This window comes from Cornus florida, unplaced genomic scaffold (assembly GCF_030987335.1).
Source record: "Cornus florida cultivar Cherokee Brave unplaced genomic scaffold, ASM3098733v1 CherokeeBrave_3.0.0_Hap2_Chr02, whole genome shotgun sequence".
Taxonomy (NCBI): domain Eukaryota; kingdom Viridiplantae; phylum Streptophyta; class Magnoliopsida; order Cornales; family Cornaceae; genus Cornus; species Cornus florida.
Genome location: NW_026775572.1, coordinates 29,458,303 through 29,473,317, shown reverse-complemented (window position 1 = coordinate 29,473,317; position 15,015 = coordinate 29,458,303). Strand labels below are relative to the sequence as shown.

The following is a 15,015-nucleotide window of genomic DNA, read 5'->3' as shown; positions in this document are numbered from 1 at the left end:
CTAATGAGACAAGAGGTATGTAAAAACTACCTTATACTATTATTATTATTATTATTATTATTATTTTCCTCATTTTACCTTATGTTATTATATTATAATTGGCATTGGTATTTCCATTTCGATGCTCAGACATTGAATGTAATTCAAAAATACAACTAGAATTGTGAGAAATAACAAATAATTATCAATTCCCTTCTTAAAAAACTTATTTAACTATTCTAATGAGACACTTAAGCCCTGTTTGATATCTGTTTTACTTCATGTGTTTTTGTTGCAGGTCCGCTACATTAGCCCAAAAATGGACCAAAGCATGTTTGGTTCTTTATGTTTTGTTTGGAACAGTTGTAAAACATTTTTAAAAAAAAGGCCCAATAAGTTGTTTTAGCACTGTTTGGCCCACTTCATGCACGGTAGCGGAGGAAATAATTCGGCCAAACTTATAACACTCTACAACAAGTATAAAGGCCACGCTTAAATATTCTAGGTCATTTTGCACCCCAACCTTCTCTCTCCTCCATCGATGTTCTCTATGGCGATTTAGGGCAATTCGACTATACAGTGCTTGGGTCCTGAAAACTTCAATCAATTCAAGCCTTTTTGCTTAAAACCACCACCGATCTAAATCTCTTTACACTTTTCGTCGAAGAAGAAGCCAGGTTTGGCCCATTTGGTTTAACTTTGTTCGATTAATTTTAACATATTGACTGTTTTTCTGTATTTTTTTTTGTTGGAAATCCATAGATGGTGTGTAATATTCTTTGATTTTGGAGGTTTTTTTTAAAAAATTTGATTTTTCCTGAAAACCGTAATTTTTCTTTCAGTTTTACGAACATAAAACTCTTCTATATTGTTAGATTTGAGTTTATATTTGAAGGGAAACCAATATTTGTGGAAACCCTAAATTTTTCTTTCGATTCTTGGATTAATTACCACAACAGTGTTGTGTTGGAGCCTAATAATCTTATATTTGTATAAATCCTAAATTTTAATTTCGGTTTTTTAGATTAATTACCACAATATTGTTGTGTTGGAGTCTATTCTTCAATTTGATTTGAAGATTTGAGATACAACTTTCTATTTTAAAGCAACGGTACATTATTAGATTGTTATTAATGAATCTTGATTTACTGTCACTTGAGTTCACTTTTTCACTTTTTCAGGAAGAGATTTGTTTAAGTGAATTTCTTATTAAGTTGTGTGTAATCTTCTATAATGTATCTGTATTTCTATCTGCAGTATGGATGTATGATTGAGGTTAAATTTTCTCAATTACTGAATTAGAACTTGACATATCAAGAACAATGGAGACCTTTAGTCATTTTGCAAAATTCTTGATTTCTCTTTTGCTTGTTAAAAGTGGGAACCAGGAAAGGCGCATAGGAATATAATATGTAACAATTTGATTTTTTGATATTGCATACTGATTGGTGTAAAATATGATCTGTTCATATTGATAACAGTGCAGTATAACATATTGAGTCTCTCTGTACCATGTTTTTATCATGGTTGGTATTATGGAACTATGTGATTGCAAATTGTCATAGTAAGTTTGTAGCAATCTGATAGTCTTTCCCTGGGCAAAATAAAGTTGAATATAGTTAGAACTTAGAAGGAGCTCTTCTTTGTCATCCTTGTAGCCCTTTAATAAGGTTCTAGAGGTTTAGCTTTGATCCTTTGCAACCACTTCCCCTGGGGCTCCCATGCTTGATAAATAGTTCAAGGATGTACCTGGGTTCTAGTTTCCACAATTGAGTAGAATATTGGGTTAGAATATTTACTGGCAGTTTCCCCTAAATTACCTCTGACATGATTGTTGATATCATAAACATAAAATATGTTTTCTCTATACTTTTTGGGTCTAATGTAATTTGAACTCTCTTTCAAGTGTTGCGCGATTCACGAGTGATACAATTTATTGCTAATGTGTTTCCTTTTCTTAATAAATTGCTGCACGTTGCTTCTAAAATGTAAGGTTTTTTTTTTTTTTTTTTTTTTTTTTTTTTTTTTTTTAAATAAAATTATTATATATCATTATGATTATCTCATAGAAACTATTATTATATTACTTATGTTTCTTCATTTTTTTCTTTTTTCTTTTCCCTTTCTGTTTCCAAGATTAAGGAAAAGAGGAGAAAAGTTGGAATCTTTCGCATTGCTTATTTGAATTTTTATATATTTTGAATCAACCTGTAAGAGTCAAAATTTTGATTCACTCTAGATTCCTAATTTTTATATATTATACCAATGTTAAATTTTATGTCTCCCTCATCTGATTTTCATGATTTAAACAAATCTTCTATAATTTTGCTTTTACATGTTCCTATCCTAATGATGAACTATTTAGTAATCTGAATTTTTGCATGGAACTGGTAAAATTTGGTACTCTCTCTTGCAATCTCATTGCTGAGGTTGAGGAACCTTGAGTTCATGCTACTTAGATAATAGGCATTTTGAGGGATATGCTGTTATTTGATTTTTTTAATAAATAAGTTGCTGCCACGGAGACCTGGGCTTCAATCCCTTCAGCCGATGTGTTTTTTACACAACTTCATTAGAAATCTATATCAGCCTGATGATTTATTTGATGGTGACGATCCTCCTCGAGAAATGGATCAGTTGTGTAATAGTATTGCTGATTGAATTTGGAATTCTCTTGGGCACTCTTGATCTTCTTGAAACTGATGGTATGTTTTTTTCTTTTATATGTAATATATTTGTTGCTATTGTGGGCTTGTAATATATATATGTAATATATATCATTTTTGCTGTAACTATTTTGCTTTTACTATTACTATTACTATTACAGGCTAATGTTATTGTTAATATTTTTTAACTTTAATTCTACCATTACATATGTGAAGTGTGTTGATACTCTCTTGAAGGTGATGTGTGCTGTTATGAAGATGACTTGTTCTTGTTCCATGGAAGTGAAATTTGTGTTTTTTGAAGTATGTCTCCTATAAGGAAAACATAAGGAAACAACTTTTTATTTGTTAAGTATCTTTTTTTTGGTTTTTGAATCCTATTGTTGAAATTTGTAAACAATGAAGTGAATTGTGTTTGAATTTTGAATTATATCTCCTGTTTAATTTAATCTATTGTTTAATTTGTTCTCAATTTCTTTGTCATTTTTCCTAATACAGAAGAATGAGTATGATTTGAGAAGCTTCTTGCAAGCTTCCATTCTAGCAGGGTACTTTTTTTTTTTAATTTTTTTTTTTTTTTTTTTTTTTTTATGTTATGACTCCTTGAGATGTTTTGTGAAGTTTGACTCCAAATAGATGATTAGAAATGAAAAAGGTGATCTTAATATTTAGATCATAAGAAGACAGTAAAAAGATGGAACTTTACATGTCATCAAGACTCAAGTTGATGCCAAAACATTGGTCTTATACTTCTGTAATTACACTTTGGTTATATATATATATATATATATATATATATATATATATGTTTGTGTGTTCAAATTTCAATATATTTATTAAAAATATATAGATTATTTATATAGAAATAAATTTATAAATATATTTAAAATTTATAAAAATAAATTAAAAATAAATTAAAAATAATGATAACCAAACATGTTTTTTGTTTCTGTTTTATTTATTTTTTTTACAACAGTTGAAGTTACCAAATATGTTTTGTTTTCAAAATTTTTGAAACGCATGACTTATCAAAAATTGTTTTTTATGTTTCTGTTTCCGATATTTTCACAACAAAATATCGTTTCCAAACGTGTTTTCGATTTTTGCCAAAACATTCGAATAGTAAAAACATTGTTTCTATTTTAGCCAAAACAAAATGTCTAAAGCAAAACGCATGCCAAACGGCCCTTAAACTAGAACTATTCAGAAATTAAATCAATCATGAAATCAGTAACATACTTCGCAGCAACAGAATTTATACATATGCCTATTTCATGATGTTAAGAATATTATAGTATCGGAAGAGTTACCACATAGAGATACAAGCATATATATTGACCTGGAAAAAAAAATAGTCCTTTTCAGTTAGATTAATTGTTTAATGAAACAAATGATACAATTATTAAAAGAGCTTAATTTCCAATTAAAATTTGGAAAGCCAAATTTCATACCAAAAAAATTACAATCTCTGGAACTACAAGAAAAGAGCAAGAACATAAATCAAAATCCTTCATTAATCTGCGCAAATGACAGATTTATGGAATATCAGTTGTTTTGCTTCTACGAAAAACGATCTCGATCCTTTGTTTCTGGATCAATAGACCTCAAATTTAGAGTTAATTATGTTTTCAGTCAATATCTTCATACAAAAATAGCATAACAAGTTAAATATATATATTTAAAAAATGGATCAAATTCCTTACATTGTACATAAAGATCGAACCGCAATGTTCGGATTCAAAATAAATTATAATTAATGTCTCTTTTCTATTTTTTTGGAATTATAAAACTTAACTTTTAAACCAAATTACCCCTTTAAATTATTTCTTCTTTCTTTATACCTAATAACCTTCCTTCTTTCATTTGTTACATATATTTAACTTTATATATATATATATATATTTTAACTGTTTTCTTCTTCTTTTTTCTTTCTTTCCTTATTGGATATATATGGCCATACTTCATTATTTACTTTTTTTTTTTTTTTGTTCACTTGTCTTATATATTGGATTTAATGTAATTTAATTAAAATAACGTATGAGATTGAGGAGATTGAGTAGTTTTAATTGAAGTAATATTATAAAATTTGAGTTTTAGTTAATATATGAGAAGTATGGTTTTTCAATCTATTCATAATATGATTAACTATATATATATATATATATATATATATATAGAAAATGAAAGAATTAAAAAAAAAAAGAAAAAAAAAAAAAGAAAGAAGCAATCAATTCATATAAATTTACATTTTATTTTTTTCTCTTCATCTAAAGAAGTGGGAGAAACAATGAGAAACCATTAGCACATGATCATATATATATATATATATATATATAGTTAAAAACAATTGATAGGAGAGTGAAAAGAATAAGGTAGGTAAACTATATATATATGTATACATATATTAATATATATTTTCTCTTTCATAAAATATATCATATTTGAGAAACGTTGATTCAAAATTGTGAGTTACAACATGACATTTTTTATTAGACAAATAGAATATGTATGGAGTATGTATAGGCACAAATAATTGTGAAAAAGGATAAACGTATAGGGAAATGGATCAAGCGGGTCACAACTCACAAGAGCTGAATTGATGATGATAAAGAAGGGAGGATCGAGATCAAAGAATGAATTGACATAAATATAAGATAATTTTTACTCTTAAAATTTTAATTGGTGGGTCTACATTTAATCATTTATATATATATTTTAAATTACGTCTTTGGTCCGCGTATTGGACAAATTACGGAGAGTACATATAGATAGCGCGAAAACCAGGTCGGCGATCTGTATCCAGTTTTTAATTACGGAGACATTCTAGAGAGAGAAGCAAGCCTATACTCCTTACATACGTACAGAGAGAGAGAGAGAGATTGCGAAATGCGATTTCCGGCTGCTCTGATACAGAGTTTTGGCAATATATACATATTACAGCGACGTTCTAGAGAGAGAAGCAAGTAGATATATATACATAGAGAGATAGAGAGAGTTTGCAACCTGCGATTTTCAGCTGTTCTGATACAGAGTTTCGGCACTATATACCTTATCGTTCTAATTCTAGGTAAATCTTTCAATTTTTTAATTTCTTGCATGATGTCTCCTTTTTAGGTTTAGTGAAGTTTTGATCCATTGTATGTGCATTAGAGGAAAGAGCTAAATAATTATTCATAGCTGTGGTTATGTCCTTATAATTGCTTCTTCGTTCCTTTATCTTTTCCCAACCATAACTCTTTGATTTCTCTCTGTCCAAACATAGTAGGTAATAGTAGCAGCTAATGGTTATTTGCACATATCAAGAATAAAACTTTCAAAAACCCTAATTTTCTGTTTGAGCCATCAGGATCACCTTTACAAAACAACATAGAATGTATACACACACGTGTGTGTATATATATATATATATATATATATATATATTCACAGATCAAAGAATGGTATTTTTGCAAGTCCTTCTAAATCTTATCAATCAATTTTAGCTTTGTAATCATTTATCTGTTTGTTTTGGCTGAAATCCAGATAAATAATTTGCAAGGAAAAAGTTATAAGTCTGTTTCAAAAATTTAATTAAAGGTACACAATTAAATTTCCCCGAGCTTCAGTAAAGATTATTCTTTGGAATAAATTGAATCTTAACAACGAAGAACTTTATCCCGGTTAATTTTTCAGTAACATTTTTTTTCTTTTTGGATAAATATAAGTATAGGAAGCATCTAAAGGCGCATCCTTGGTTAACCGACTAACTTAAAAAAAATGCCGTCAGAAAATTGTATAGAGGGCTCGGGCCTCCTATGCTTATAAGAAGCTAGATGAAAATTTAACCCCATCAAAAGAATGTATCTTTCCTTTCTCCAGAATGCCCTACCACCACCACCACAAACACAACTGTGACAATTACACCATACTGTTTAAGCAAAGCTGAATCTTTGCTTCAGAATAACTTCTCAAATGGCAAAAGATGATGCAATCGCTATAAAAGATGCCATCCGCAAGGTCCTACCTTCTCTCCTTGAAGGCAATCAATCTGAGAACCAGCTTTTTGCAGCCGGATCGTTGATGTCTCGAAGTGACCACCGATATGTTGTGACTGAACGATCAATTGCCATCATGTGTGGCTATCCTCTCTGCTGCAATTCTTTACTAGATGCTCTAGGTTTTGTGCTTATGTTCTTGTTTGTTTGTTTGTAAGTTGCAGAGACTTGAACTCGAACCCTAGCTTCTTAAGTTCGTACTGGTGGCTTGAGGACTCTTACAGATTATTAGAAGTAAGTGTTTCGCACTTACTTGTTTTTATTTCCTTTACAGTTTTCATATATCTTGCTCCTGCAACAGAAGTTAGGAATCAAGAAATAAATAAATGAATGAAAATGATAAATTAGATAAATAAAAATATTTAAAAAAAAAAACTAAACAAAAAGAAATTATTTCAGCTAGGTTTCTCTTTTGATAATCTTTGGTAGTGTGGTTTAAGTTGAAAGTTGAGTATATTAAACAAACATAAAAATAAAAAATGGAATATAAATAAAATAAAATAAAGAAAAGAAATAAAGAAAAGAAATTAACTAAATATAGTTTCTGTTGTGATAGTCTAGTGTAGTATGGTTTAAGTTAGACCTTGAATATCTGATTGATTTGTTACAGATTCTTGTATAATTCAATCAAATTTCTATACCTTTGTTTGTTCTTCCTTTTCGCCTAACCTAAGTTCAGCATAACTGTAACCTTGAGGAAAACAATTACTTGAAACAACCTTCAACTACTGCCTGTAAATTTATAAGATTTCCTATAAATAGGAGTTGATAAATTATTTGATGTGGTCCAATTTTGTGTAGATACTGTTGTGTGGTTGTGCAGACTACAATGGCAGAAAGCCGAAATGGAAATGGTCCGCCTGCAAATGGGAGGCCCACTGGAGCAGGAAATGCTTATACCATTGATCTGGATAGCTTCAGCAGGCGATTGAAGGCACTTTACACACATTGGAATGATCACAAATCTGAACTCTGGGGTTCTTCGGATGTTTTTGCAATAGCTACACCTCCTGCTTCTGAGGATCTACGGTATCTGAAATCCTCGGCTCTGAATATTTGGTTTCTTGGTTATGAATTCCCAGAGACAATAATGGTTTTCATGAACAAGCAGATCCATTTCTTGTGTAGCCAGAAGAAGGCCTCTCTGCTTGACGTAGTAAAAAGATCTGCCAAGGAGGCTGTTGGAGTGGAAGTTATCATGCATGTAAAAGCAAAGAACGATGATGGGACTACCCAAATGGATGCTATATTTCGTGCTATACGTGCTCAGACAAAGTCCGATGGTCATGATAATCCTGTTGTTGGATACATTGCAAGAGAGACTCCAGAGGGGAATCTTTTGGAGACATGGGCTGAGAAGCTAAAGAACTCAAGTCTCCAACTTATTGATATGACCAATGGATTGTCAGACGTTTTTGCTGTTAAGGACAGCAGTGAGATCACAAATGTGAAGAAGGCTGCATTTTTGACAGCTTCTGCAATGAAGAATTTTGTGGTTCCAAAGCTTGAGAAGGTTATTGATGAGGAAAAGAAAGTCTCCCATTCTTCATTAATGGATGATACTGAGAAGTCCATATTGGAGCCAGCAAAAGTTAAGGTGAAGCTTAAGGCTGAGAATGTCGATATCTGTTATCCTCCTATCTTTCAGAGTGGTGGTGATTTTGATCTCAGACCTAGTGCTTCGAGCAATGATGAACATCTGTACTACGATTCAGCCAGTGTGATTATATGTGCAATTGGATCCCGATATAACAGTTACTGTTCAAATGTTGCCAGAACTTTCTTAATCGATTCCACTACAACACAGAGCAAGGCTTATGAGGTTCTACTCAAGGCCCATGATGCAGCAATTGGGGCATTGAAGCCTGGGAACAAGGTCAGTGCTGTGTACCAAGCAGCCCTATCGTTGGTTGAGAAGGATGCTCCAGATTTAGTAAACAACCTGACAAAATCTGCTGGAACAGGCATTGGTCTTGAGTTCCGTGAGTCAGGCTTGAGTCTGAACATCAAGAATGAACGAGTGTTGAAAGCAGGTATGGTTTTTAATGTGACTCTTGGTTTTCAGAATTTGCAGACGCAGATCAAGAAGCCAAAGAGCCAGAATTTCTCTCTTTTACTGGCGGATACTGTTATTGTCACTGATAAGGGCCATGATGTGGTGACTTCAGTGAGCTCTAAAGCCGTTAAGGATGTGGCTTATTCATTTAATGATGACGAGGAAGAAGAAGAAGAAGAAGAGAAGCCGAAAGTGAAAGCTGAGTCTAATGGTACTGAGGCCTTATTTTCCAAGGCAACCCTCAGGTCAGACAACCAGGAGATGTCAAAAGAAGAACTCCGAAGGCAGCACCAAGCTGAACTTGCCCGCCAGAAGAATGAAGAAACTGCCCGAAGACTTGCTGGTGGGGGTTCTGCAACGGGAGATAACCGTGGTGCTGCGAAGTCCTCGAGTGAACTAATTGCATATAAGAATGTCAATGATTTACCCCCTCCTAGAGAAATGATGATTCAGGTTGACCAGAAGAATGAAGCCATCCTCTTACCCATTTATGGAACCATGGTTCCTTTCCATGTTGCTACAGTGAAGACTGTCTCCAGCCAACAGGATACCAATCGAAATTGCTATGTCCGAATAATCTTCAATGTTCCTGGCACACCTTTCAGTCCTCATGATGCCAATTCCCTGAAATATCAGGGTTCTATATATTTGAAGGAGGTTTCATTTCGCTCTAAAGACCCAAGGCACATAAGTGAAGTGGTACAGCAGATTAAAACACTCCGAAAGAATGTTATGGCCAGGGAGTCGGAAAGAGCTGAGCGAGCAACTTTGGTTACTCAGGAGAAACTTATACTTGCCGGTAACAAGTTTAAGCCAATAAGGTTGCCTGACCTTTGGATTCGTCCCACTTTTGGTGGTCGTGCAAGAAAACAGTCTGGTACACTAGAATCCCACACGAATGGGTTCCGATACTCAACCTCAAGGCAAGGTGAGCGTGTGGAAGTCATGTATGGGAATGTCAAGCATGCATTCTTCCAGCCAGCAGAGAAGGAAATGATCACTCTTCTGCACTTTCATCTGCACAACCACATAATGGTGGGAAACAAGAAAACTAAAGATGTTCAATTTTATGTTGAAGTGATGGATGTGGTCCAGACGCTTGGAGGTGGAAAGAGATCTGCTTATGACCCAGATGAGATTGAAGAAGAACAACGGGAGAGGGACCGGAAGAACAAAATTAACATGGATTTCCAGAACTTTGTGAACCGGGTTAATGATCTCTGGGGACAGCCCCAATTCAAAGGGCTTGACCTTGAGTTTGATCAGCCTTTAAGGGATCTTGGCTTTCATGGCGTTCCCTATAAAGCTTCCGCTTTTATTGTCCCAACTTCAAGCTGTTTGGTTGAGCTAGTAGAGACTCCTTTTCTTGTCATCACCCTAAGTGAAATTGAGATAGTGAACTTAGAGAGAGTTGGTCTTGGACAGAAGAACTTTGACATGACAATTGTATTCAAGGATTTCAAGCGAGATGTGCTTCGAATCGATTCTATTCCTTCAACATCACTTGATGGCATCAAGGAATGGCTGGACACAACGGACCTCAAGTATTACGAGAGCAGACTGAACCTGAATTGGCGTCCAATATTGAAGACTATCATTGATGATCCACAAAGGTTCTTAGAGGATGGGGGTTGGGAATTTTTGAATTTGGAAGCTAGCGATTCTGATTCTGATAACACAGAGGATTCAGACCAAGGCTATGAGCCATCAGATGCTGAGCCCGAGTTAGACTCGAATGACAATGTTTCTGACAGTGACTCGCTGGTGGATTCTGAGGACGACGAAGAAGAGGAGTCAGAGGAAGAGAGAGGAAAAACATGGGAGGAGTTGGAGAGGGAAGCAAGTAATGCAGACAGGGAGAAAGGCAGTGAATCGGATAGCGAGGGGGAGAGGAGGAGAAAGAAGATGAAGGGACTAGGCAAATCTCGGGCTCCTCCCAGTAGCAGTTTACCCAAGCGACAAAAGTATAGGTAGATGTGGATTTATGTCAGTTATTCTCCTACCTCTGTGTTGGAGTCTATTATGCAGCAATAGCAGCAACAGATGCTTTAGATTTAGATTTTTCAATTCAGTTTGGAAGAATATTGATTTGGATATCTTTTTTTTCTTTTTAAACTTTATGTCCCTTGCTTTGGGCTCCTGGCAGGTTGCTTAGCTGATGGATTTTGCTTGTAAATTATTGACATTAGCTCGACTGGGAAAAAGTATTTTCTCTTTGGTGGTTTTTGTCTTTCTTATCTCATGAATTTTTCAATTTGTAGGAGTTTTAGGAGTGAGTTTGAATGTTTCTATTGTTCGTCGCCCTTTGGCTCATGTGGTGTTATGACCTCTCGAGTGGTTATATCACGTCCTGGTCTATGGTAATTGGTAGAATAAGTGTACTTTTATTCTGGTTCTTCAAGTTGCTTTCCTGTATCTCTGAGGAAGACATTGGCACAAGATGAAGTAAATTGACATATGGAAGAGTATTAGTTCGGTATTAATAAATTTTGCCCTGCTACGGTAATCCTGTGGCGGCTCGGTTGTACAATTTTGGGGTGTGAAACTGTGGTATTTTTTAGGAGAACCAGTATTTTTTTGTGGGCGAATTTCATACACTGAGTTTTGGGGTTTAACTTATCAAAACAGAAATTCATTGAATTTTGGGTTCACCCCTTCCTATCATATGATGACAAGAACAGAATCCATATCATGATGTTTATTCCATACCTTGAACCCCTCCCTAAAACCAACCAAGAAAAGAAAAGTTCTAGTCATAAGATTTAAGGAAGGGAAAGTAAGGACTGATGAAAGGAAATAAAACCTTGCTAGGTATTTGTTTCAGTATATTGTCAACACACTGCAATATTGCTCCTGTTCAATGCACTGCCATCCTCAGAAGTTGCAGGTACGTGTTCAACTCACTGCCATTCTTCGAAGTTGCAAGTTTCTATTTTGTCTATTTGGTGTTTGTATATTTGGTATAAGGAATATGTTTGTGTTATTACTAATATTGATCTAGTTCTCCATTGCATAGTATGTTTGTGTTATTACCAATGTTGATCTAGTTCTCCGTGGCATCGCTGCGAATTTGGATCTTTATCTGCATGTTGTATATTGCTACCTTCGTTTGTATTATTCCTTTCAGAAAATAAACAGCTGTCTTAAATTAAGTTAAATGACAGCTCTTAGGACTAGTCACAGTGGGTTACCATCTGAAACTTTCATAGGCCGAGTGAATGAAAATTTTCATAGGTTGTGATTATAACTGTTTGGAAGGTAAAGCTGTTAAATAAGTTAAGGTTTCTGACATATTTTCAGATGATTTTAAATGCTACTTAATACTACAAAGTCCATGGTCTTTTCCTCTATCCTATTATTAATTTTTTAATAATTACTTGAACAATGCCTGTTGAAGTAAGTAGGTGGTTATTCTTTATTGTCCCGCTTATGCATTTTCTTTCAGGTTTATTTATTAGATATCAAGTTAAAAAATACTGTAATACGGTCATTTGTTCTTTAAGTAGTATGAAGAATGATGTTGTGTTACATGGAAGTAAGCTTGATTCTGACAAATTTGGGCTGAAAAGGTGGCAGGATGAGTGGAACATGATCTTGGAAATATCATCGTTGTTTCATAATCTTGGTCAGAAATTGATGTTTGCTGGTCATGAAATGCTGTAGCAAGAGTTCTTCTATTAATGGTTCATGATTGGGAAAAGTTGTTCAATTTAGTAAACTGGTCAGAGATCCAGAAATGGGAGGTAATTATCCATTTTCTTAAGTAGTGATGGGATATGTCATTGATCTCGTAGATACTCGACCTTTGATATAGCTACTATCTACAGAAGAAAATTTATTCAACTTTCAGTTATTGTGCTGCCATGTATGGACATGGACACATGAAATTAGGATGGATAATAAATTTTGAGAAGTGTACCATTTGGAGATGAGTACACACCACGAATACAGCATATGCCAACTCGTTTTTTTTCCTTCCTTTGCCTTCCTCCTTAATTGACACCCTTGTGGCCTTATCTCGTATCTTTTTATTCATTGTTAAGGATCTTTCTAAAATTTCAATATCTTTTTTCTTTTGTTATTTTTTTTTGTGGTTATCAAGAATGATTATAAGATTTTAGTACCTTTTTATATAAATGTTTGTTATGTGTGCTCTTCAGAACTGGAGTGGCACACACGTCATCTTTCGCTAGCTTTTCCTTTTATCCTTCAATCTACTCACTCATTGCGAAAGATTGGTGCATAATGGGAGAATGTCTTATTTGTTGTAAGGATTTCAACTTTTAAAATTTATGTTTTACCTTATGTTGAGCTATGGTAGTTGCAGAAAATTAGGAGTTAGACTGAAAAAGGATTGGGTAAAAAAATAGTACGTATCGAAATAAATCCTTTTTATTACTGAAGGTGTGCCAGAAACTTAAGTAGAATGCTACTTGCATTCATGGTTGGCTAAAGATTAACAACTTCATTATTTGTGTATGATTTTTGGCTGCTTGGCGAGTCAAAATAAATCCTTTTTTATTACTGAAGGTGTGCCAGAAACTTATGAAGAATGTTACTTGCATGTATGGGTGGCTATAGATTAACATCTTGACTATTTGTCTATATTTTTGGCTTCTAAGCAATGTAAAGGTAGTATGGCTGTGATTAGCTCAAGAAAAACGTACATTTGTCTTTCTACGACCTTTAAGAGACGTTACGTATACAGCTGGTTGAAAGCTTCATCATAATATAATATTATTTTAGCTTAAAGTCTTTCAATTGTACAACTAGTCTGCTCTGCATAATGATTTTTGCTATTTCTGGAAATGAAAATGTTACAGTACTTGATCTACAGTGCAAGATGAAACATTGTTTTATGAAGTGCAAATAATCTCGGCCTGGTGAAATTTTTTGCTCTGGTTACGAGTAGACATTTGGAACGAGCCCCCATTTTCTGATTTAGAATATGTGTTTTTATCAAAATTGTGATGATGTATGTCCGTTAGGAGTGGTATGCAGTTCTAGTTATTATGATTTATCTGATGGTACACATTATTTTGTTGTAGGAAGAGATATGTAGATATTGAAGAAGCAAACATTATGTGGTTGATTCATTGCCATATATCTTACTATCTAGTAAGTGCACTGATCTTACTCGATGCGGAATGCTGGTTTTTAAACTTACTGCTGCTACATCGAGGATAATTAAGTATGTGACATCCTGCTAGCCATCCTGTAAGTTTGTAATTGATATCTGGTCTGGAAAGCGTTTGTATTTTGTTGGAGGCGGTATTTGTGTTGATGGCGCCATGTTTTATTCTTTGATCCATTGTTTCAAATCTATTGCTTCACATGCTTAGGATCTTTATATGCTGCCATCCCTATCGATTATGAAGTGCAGAGATAGCACAAAATATCTTAGATAGGTTGGATAATCGGGGAAGAGGTTTTGTATGACAGAGGTGGTCTTACGGCCATGAGGCAAAGATTGACCACCTGGTCTTGAATATCTCATGAATATCTTCCGCAGAAATGGTATTTCTTCACCTGATGAATCTTCATGAATATCTTCCCAAGTTGCTTTGGAAGCTCCTCCGTTCTTCTCCTCCTCCTTTGCTTTGCTGTCCTCCTTCCGCAGAAATGGTATTTCTATTAATGGCACTATGGTTTATTCTTCTTGATCTGTTGTTTCAAACCTATTGCTTCACATGTTTAGGATCTTCATCTTCCCTATCGATTATGAAGTGCAGAGATAACACAAAACAACCTATGTTATGTTTGGGAGCACCGAATCGGTGTCTTGGATTTGGAATTGGAGGTAGTTTAATTCAATATTTGTACTAAATTTTCTCCAATTCCAAATCCAAGGCGTCGATTCAGCGCTACCAAACATAGCATTAGATTGGTTGGATAGTCAGAGAAGAGGCTTTGTATGACAGAGGTCTTATGTTTACCCTTTATTTTTCTTTTTCTCCATCTTGTGCAGATTTCCAAGTATGAAATTCTCCAAGATAGCTTTCATTTTATGCTGCGGATCAAAGAGAAGGATAGGCCTTAGCACCTTAAAAAGGTCTTGGCAGTTAGATTTTCCTTATTTTTCTTTCTTCAAGTTTGAGTGGTATACTATGAACTGGTCAGCATGATTCAAGAACAACATATGGAGCTTTTTTGGTTGGAACATGAGTTGTTGATTTTATGACCAATTTGTAAAGCTTTGGTTCTAGTTACAAATTTGGATCGAGTCATTTTTGTGTATACTTGATCGATAAATTTCCACAAATTTTGAATCTGCTCTTAG

General features: G+C 34.1%; 1 protein-coding gene across 4 annotated transcripts; it reads left to right on the top strand.

Annotated features, from left to right (window-relative positions):
- Positions 1–5,392: 5,392 nt before the first annotated feature.
- On the top strand, positions 5,393–10,965 carry LOC132294516 (FACT complex subunit SPT16-like). 4 transcript variants are annotated; one of them, XM_059792404.1, is made up of 3 exons: positions 5,393–5,712; positions 6,844–6,913; positions 7,481–10,965. In XM_059792404.1, exon 3 carries the CDS (start codon positions 7,509–7,511, stop codon positions 10,707–10,709), a length of 3,201 nt encoding a protein of 1,066 aa, XP_059648387.1. In that variant the 5' UTR covers positions 5,393–5,712; positions 6,844–6,913; positions 7,481–7,508; the 3' UTR covers positions 10,710–10,965. The 4 variants fall into 4 exon arrangements, with proteins under 4 accessions (XP_059648387.1, XP_059648388.1, XP_059648386.1 ...); XM_059792405.1 differs by having other exon boundaries at positions 6,838–6,913; positions 7,503–10,965; XM_059792403.1 differs by having other exon boundaries at positions 6,838–6,913.
- Positions 10,966–15,015: the final 4,050 nt, after the last annotated feature.

Bases quoted from the DNA above. Each gene is read 5' to 3' on its own strand.
- LOC132294516 (XM_059792406.1), top strand. From the start codon at position 7,509: ATGGCAGAAAGCCGAAATGGAAATGGTCCGCCTGCAAATGGGAGGCCC.